Source organism: Prosopis cineraria, unplaced genomic scaffold (genome assembly GCF_029017545.1).
Source record: "Prosopis cineraria cultivar Desert tree isolate PC_DT_omini unplaced genomic scaffold, ASM2901754v1 PC5, whole genome shotgun sequence".
Taxonomy (NCBI): domain Eukaryota; kingdom Viridiplantae; phylum Streptophyta; class Magnoliopsida; order Fabales; family Fabaceae; genus Prosopis; species Prosopis cineraria.
The window spans coordinates 39,915,788-39,922,159 of NW_026555336.1; the positions used below are offsets into that span (position 1 = coordinate 39,915,788).

The 6,372-nt window shown below is 34.4% G+C and overlaps 1 protein-coding gene across 1 annotated transcript; it reads right to left on the reverse strand.

Annotated features, from left to right (window-relative positions):
• On the reverse strand, nt 1–3,569 carry LOC129310341 (protein TIFY 6B-like). Its single transcript, XM_054952163.1, has 7 exons — nt 3,260–3,569; nt 2,447–2,646; nt 1,783–2,075; nt 1,614–1,698; nt 995–1,307; nt 830–887; nt 1–397 (listed from the first exon to the last, which is right to left on the reverse strand). Exons 1-7 carry the CDS (start codon nt 3,345–3,347, stop codon nt 286–288), a joined length of 1,149 nt encoding a protein of 382 aa, XP_054808138.1. The 5' UTR covers nt 3,348–3,569; the 3' UTR covers nt 1–285.
• Between the last annotated feature and the right edge of the window lie 2,803 nt (nt 3,570–6,372).

Here is a 6,372-nt window from a genome sequence, read left to right on the forward strand (position 1 = left end):
TATTAAAAAAAAAGGCCTAAACCGGGATTTAATTCCATTAAGATAATAATTTGTGAAATAGTTACACAGCGAACAATATGTCGTATGTTGTACAGTCGGAAGCTTATATCCCGACTAGTTCTTGACTGATACTGTAATTTTAGCACAGTTTGATACTTAAGAATGTCAGAACTATAAATTTTGATCAAAGGAAGAACACAAAAGCACCTCCTTTTTGCAGCAATTTTTAAATTACAACAAATTGTTCTCTCCAAAATAAGTACCATTACTTAAGGTAGGAGGTCACTATGCTTGCTTGGCTGATAGAATATTAGAACCAGCAGAGGTAGTTGCAGAGAAATTAGCAACATCCTCGGATTTCTTGCTTAGGTTATATGGTGCTGCTGCATTCATCACCCTGCATACACCGAGAAATGCCTTGGATTATATGAATTATCATTCCAAACGCAACAACGCTGGCAAAGCAAAGTTATGGCTCAAGATGTAGTAAGTATGTGTAACCCAAAACGAAGGTAAAATGTCCTCAGAAGGATAACACTTCCAGAGAAAAGAATTATGACATGTGGGGAAATTTTTAGGGAATGGATAATGTAATGTTAAAGTTGTAAAAGATGTTCGCTTGTCAACAACCAATCGAACAGCTAAGAAACCTGGGTTTTATACTTCGGGGAGGAAAAGCAGCAAACAAGACATCTTAATTTCACAGTTTTAATGGGCATTCAACCAGATTTTACAGTTTTAAGGAGCACACATGTTCCAGAGCCAAGGAAATTAAACCATTCGCTTAAGAAAGCATAAATCGCATGGTTATTACAGCTAAAAGTCTAACCTTTCTTTGCGCTTCTCCAAAAACCGTGCCAATGATGCTTTACGAGCCTGTGGCACAGCTGCATAAAAGATTGCATATCAGTTTCACCATGCAAAGTCTCCTGACATTTGAATTGATTGTAGTACAAGAAACATAACATCACAAGAAGTAATAACAGAATCATACCAGAAGGCAACATAGCAGTTGCATTAACTACTTTTGGAGGCTCCACTTTGCTAACAAGAGTGGTGGGAACTCCAGTTGTTTTAACTGCCAGAAGCTCATCAGTGCTACTTGAGCCACTCCTTGACTGTGTGCCTGTATGTGAAGACACAGATAGAGGACTGGAAAGACCAGGGCAAGGTGATGTATTTATAGGATGACTCACAGGAACACCTTCGCCTGAAGTCAGCTTCGAGTTTGGTGCCTGAACGTTCAGCTGTGCCTTGTTTGAAGTCACAGGTAACCCATTCGCAGCCAACAACATGATAGCTTGTGCCTAGAAAAAGCACAGCCAAATTTAAGTTCATCGTTAAGGTATGTACTGTATATGCATGTCCATGTGTGTATTTATTCTTTCATTTATGTCAAAAACCACCTCAACTCAAAAGGTTAAACTGTCAAGCAAAGGTCAAACTCTTTTAACACTCACTTGGATCATAGAGGATTATTTAAGTGAAAACTCCTGAATGGCTTTTTTATAATCACAATTTAAAATGTGTTTTTAGGAGGGATAGACGGGGATAAATAATATATACGTATATACATGTGAGAGAGAGAGAGAGAGAGAGAGAGAGAGAGAGACCTTCTCAGGGGAGATATCATCAAAAACATTCACAGTACCAGCATAGAAAATGGTGAGTTGACTGGGTGGAGCAGATGGCTTCAAACTGTCATTTTAGAATGACATCAGTTAGAGAATAGAGACATAAAAGGGAAACAATACACTCACAAAGATAATTTCTCTAAATTACCATGATTCAGTCATAGCTGCAACAGAACCGATTTCAGTGGGGACTAAATGAGGCAAAGTAACAGGCATACCCCCTAGCAGCTGTTGCTTTACATCATTACCAACCATATGCTGACCCACTGTGGTGAAATGGTTCTTCAAGAAAGAGTATCCCATGGAAACAGAAATTGCTTGATTGGGAGCTGAAAACATCTTCACATCTTGAGAACGATTCAGCAAATGCACATCATTTGGTACAGGATACGGAGTCAGGGAAAAGTGAATACCACCTTGCCCATCGTGATTGAAAGGTTTCTAAATAGTAAGAACAAAGAATCAAAACAGGAGAAAGACATCAGCTGATAAACTTGCGGAAGATAATATCCTGCTGATGAACTCAATTTATATTGAAAGCATGTTGGAAAATGGGACACAGGACTTTGCAGAAAAGGCAATTGTATTGTTAAGATCAGATCCCAAGGTTTTGCTCAAAACATCAGATAGAACAGTACACAATAAAGTCTTAGTGGGAAGCTTCTCCTAGGAAACTAGAATTGACTTCAATCTAAAATATCAATTATAAAACACAGGTCATTAATATACGTGCAGAACAACGTTGTAACGATTGAGCAGCCTTAGAAGGTCCTAATGCACGGATAAGGAAAAGAGGAAGGGTGCTTCCAAACCTGGATTTCAGCAGCAGAGCGCTTTTGAGCAGCATCAAATGCATCCGGATTTGAGATAGCCATAAATCCAGCATATGTGAGGGGATCAGACCCCATCTTCTTGGTCTTGTCATCTTGAGAAACCTTAAAAGACATCAAATGTGGGAGAGCAGAGACTTTGTTCGAGAAGGGCCATTGTGCAACCGAACTCTTATTAAAGCCTATATATACACACAAAGTAGCCGACATAAGCTAGATTAAACTTCATGCCTGATTTCTTTGCTCAATAAACCATTGCATAAAAGCGGAACAGAGTGAGAAGGGAAAAGAATGAATGGTAAAGTTTCACAATTCCACCGTCTGTCCATATCTATAAGCGTATGTGTTTACGTGCGTCCCTATTTGTAATACTCAAATCAACAAAATTGCAAGAACAACATAATAAATCTTTTTTATAGCTGCTAATTCTGCACAGACACAACTTCAAAAAAGGAGCCACAAGTTGCCTGTTGAATTTTTTCCGCGCCAGTGAAATCTCCAACCACATGAACCGCTAGAAAGTAGCTACAGTATCAAAGTCAAAAGACAGAATCGGGAAAAATCAAGTATAATTAAGCAAATTCAGAACTGGTTTGATTATTAAATTTCCCATCTCAGTTCAGCTAGCCGTGCAGCCTAAAAGGATAGCATCGACAAAGACAAAAATCGAAAGGTGACCCCGACGTAATTCAGAAATTTAGGCTCCAAAAGCACAAAGCATCCCAAATTTGCAAAAGCATCTGAAGAAGTAGAAAACGACGGAAGATGAACAGCTGAATTTGGAGGAGAACATGCCTGAATCTTTGCATCCATCATTTGTAATCTCCTCCTTCACCATAGCTAAAGGTTCTTTTGAGCTTAAACCCATGAAATCTCTCTCCATTTCAGAGCAGAGAGCAGAACCAAACGGGGCCCAACCTCCAGTTTTTACCCAGAACCGACTTAGTTTTCTACCGGCGAGAGGGAAGCAAGCCTTCTTCCTCCGTCACGCACAGGAACCAGCGAGGGAGAAGAGAAGAGCAAAAGAAAAAGCTTCCAACGAAAGAGAAGGGTGGGGGGTAGCAATACAGAACTCAATCTGATACTAGTTTAGAAGGTGGTTCATGAAATCTTGACCGTTAAGTATTTATTTATAAAAGTGAAGAGAGCCTGGGTTATCAAAGGTGGCTGGTTTACCGGTAAACTGGAAGAGAGACGGGATGGTCCGGTAAAGGAGCACGTGCGCGACCCCATTGATTCACATGTCGGTGATAACGCCATTTTGCGTCGACCGTCACTCCTCCCTCGTGAGCCGTGACACTGGTGAAAATTCAAGCACGTGTGTACGACGCGTGAGTGCTCCTCCGTTGCCTCGTGAATTAATTTATGTTTGCGCCTGTGGTTTTGGGACCCCCATAGGCCAATGTGTGCAGATGTCTCCTAAATTTCCTCATAGTTGTACATTTTTATCTAATATTAAAAAAAAACTCATAACATGCTTAGAATTATATCCCTTTCAATCTTATTTATAAATTATTTTTAACATATTTCATTAAAATTAAAAATAATTTTAAATTTTATTTAATTTTGTTTAAAATTTTATTAAGTATTTAATTTTACACTATTAAATATATATATTTTAAAATAAAATATTCCAATATTTGCTAATACAGTGGCAAAAGAAGAAAAGATAGATATAAAAATTATAGATCTGCCATGCAAATATCACTCAAACGAATATTCTCCCTCCATGAAAAAAAAAAAGACTATGGGACCGGGGAAGCATTTGTATCTAATATGTAAATATGAGTAAGTTAAAATCTTTTCATTTTCATTTTATTTAGATCGAAAATAGATTTCTTTCGATTCTAATATTGGGGAAAGTACAATTAGTACTGTATAATGAAATTAATGATAAATAAGAATTTTGAATTTTTGATATTACTCAGGAAGTATCATAAATTAAAAAAATGTTTATTATTTATATTTAGATGATAAGTTGTGGTTGTAAAGTTTATGAATTATGATATAAACTGTAAGCATTGGTATACTTGAATTGTCTAAATTATGATTTTACGGGTTGAGCTGTGAATTTTATGAATTATATGCTTTCTATTTAAAAAAATAAAAAATATATAAGAACTTTAGCACTGGATAAGAGTGTATAAAATAAGAGATAAAATATGGCTTCGTGTAAAATTATTGGATAGGAGAAGTAAGAAAAAGATGAATGAATAAATTTTAAAAGAATGAAATATCTCTCAAAATGAAAATAAGAAAGGGTGTTTGGGGCAACTTTTGAAATTGTAGCAATGTTTCCACGCGGCACTTCAACATAGAATCACCGAGTACTCATTTCAATTAAATTAATTAATTTTTAAATATTTTAATATCATATTTATTAATATAAAAATTATAAAAAAAATAGTATTAAATTTTAATTGTTTAGAGTGCATTTAAATAGTTAATTTATAAAATTATAAAAAATTTTAATATTAAATTAAGCCATCCAAATTACATGTGAACTATCTAAAGTATATCCAGATAATCAATTTGTAAACAAATCAGATTGGTGATGAACGTATTTATTAAAATAAAAATAAAAATTGTGAATTTAAATGATCCAAATTTTGTAAGGAGTTATGAGTACCATAGTGCTCATCCCTTGTAAGTGTTGAAGACAATCCAAATTTGATATTAAATTTTTTTTATAATTTTTATATTAGTAAATACAATATTAAAAATATCTATAAATTAATTTAAATGAACGGCAAAAATCATTTGAAAATAAAATGAAAGGCCAAGATTAGCTCATAAGTGATGAGCACTCAGTGCTCGAATGCATGTAAGATCTGCATAATTCACCATATGCTTGACCACATTACTCAACATTATGGTAATTAAAAGGTAACCAAACTCTATTACTTTACTATGGTAGAAATAATTTAACTATAGTTTTAAAATAACTAATTATAATAGAAAAAGGAAATATTTAATTCAAATGTCTACTATGATTGATTAAAAATGAACTTATTAAATTAAAAACTCTAAATAACCTCTGTCATGATACAATGGATTCTACCATAATAGAATAATTTAAAACCAAATAATTTATCTCTATTATAATAAAAAATTTGAAACTCATTTGTTAATAGAAGTTCTTTAGTAAAAGTGGGATCCCCCATTTAATTAATCTTAACCTTTCCCAAACAAGAAAAACAATCATTTATGAGAGTTCTAGAATAGTTGAAAGCATGGGATACCATTAAGAGTTGAAACAAATTGAAAACAGAGTTTAAGAATGACATTTTCCACACAATTACATCATTAATCGCAGACAAAGGTGTGTCCATTATGACTGATAACATAGAGGTTATCCATTACAGTTCACCTCCCCTGTGCCATTCGTCGTGTGACATTGTACAAAAACTTTGACAATTATAGATTTGGCAACCAAACTCCCAACGTGCTCTAAATCTCTGTTCAATGCCCAAATAAAATGATTTAGTTATTTATAAAAAGCTTATTCAGTCACCAAACTAATGGCATTGATGTCATTTCTAAATATTCACATCTAATCAAGATGGATATCTAGAATCAAAATAATCTCCTTTTCACCCTTTACCACCTTCAAGGTGTCTAAAACCAAAACCAAGTACCAAAAACCTACTACAACACCTATACTACATTTAATGGACCCTGGACAACTTATGCAATGCACCATAGATATGAAAATTACTATAATTCTCATTTTAATCCTCCAATCCCAAACTTCAACATACACAAGGAGAGGTTTCTCAATGCCAAATTTATAAATTCATTTTCAAAATTTACCAATATTTAGCATAAACGAACTTGCATCAATGCCTTAGCAAAATTCAAATCAAACCATAACATCTTAACAATACTAAGGCCTAAAAGCTCATAAT

Coding starts and splice junctions, on each gene's coding strand:
- LOC129310341 (XM_054952163.1), bottom strand. CDS start 3,347: ATGGAGAGAGATTTCATGGGTTTAAGCTCAAAAGAACCTTTAGCTATG. Junction 1,699..1,782: donor GCAGCTATGACTGAATCATG/GTAATTTAGAGA, acceptor CTAAAATGACAG/TTTGAAGCCATCTGCTCCAC. Junction 398..829: donor TTGGAGAAGCGCAAAGAAAG/GTTAGACTTTTA, acceptor CGGTGTATGCAG/GGTGATGAATGCAGCAGCAC.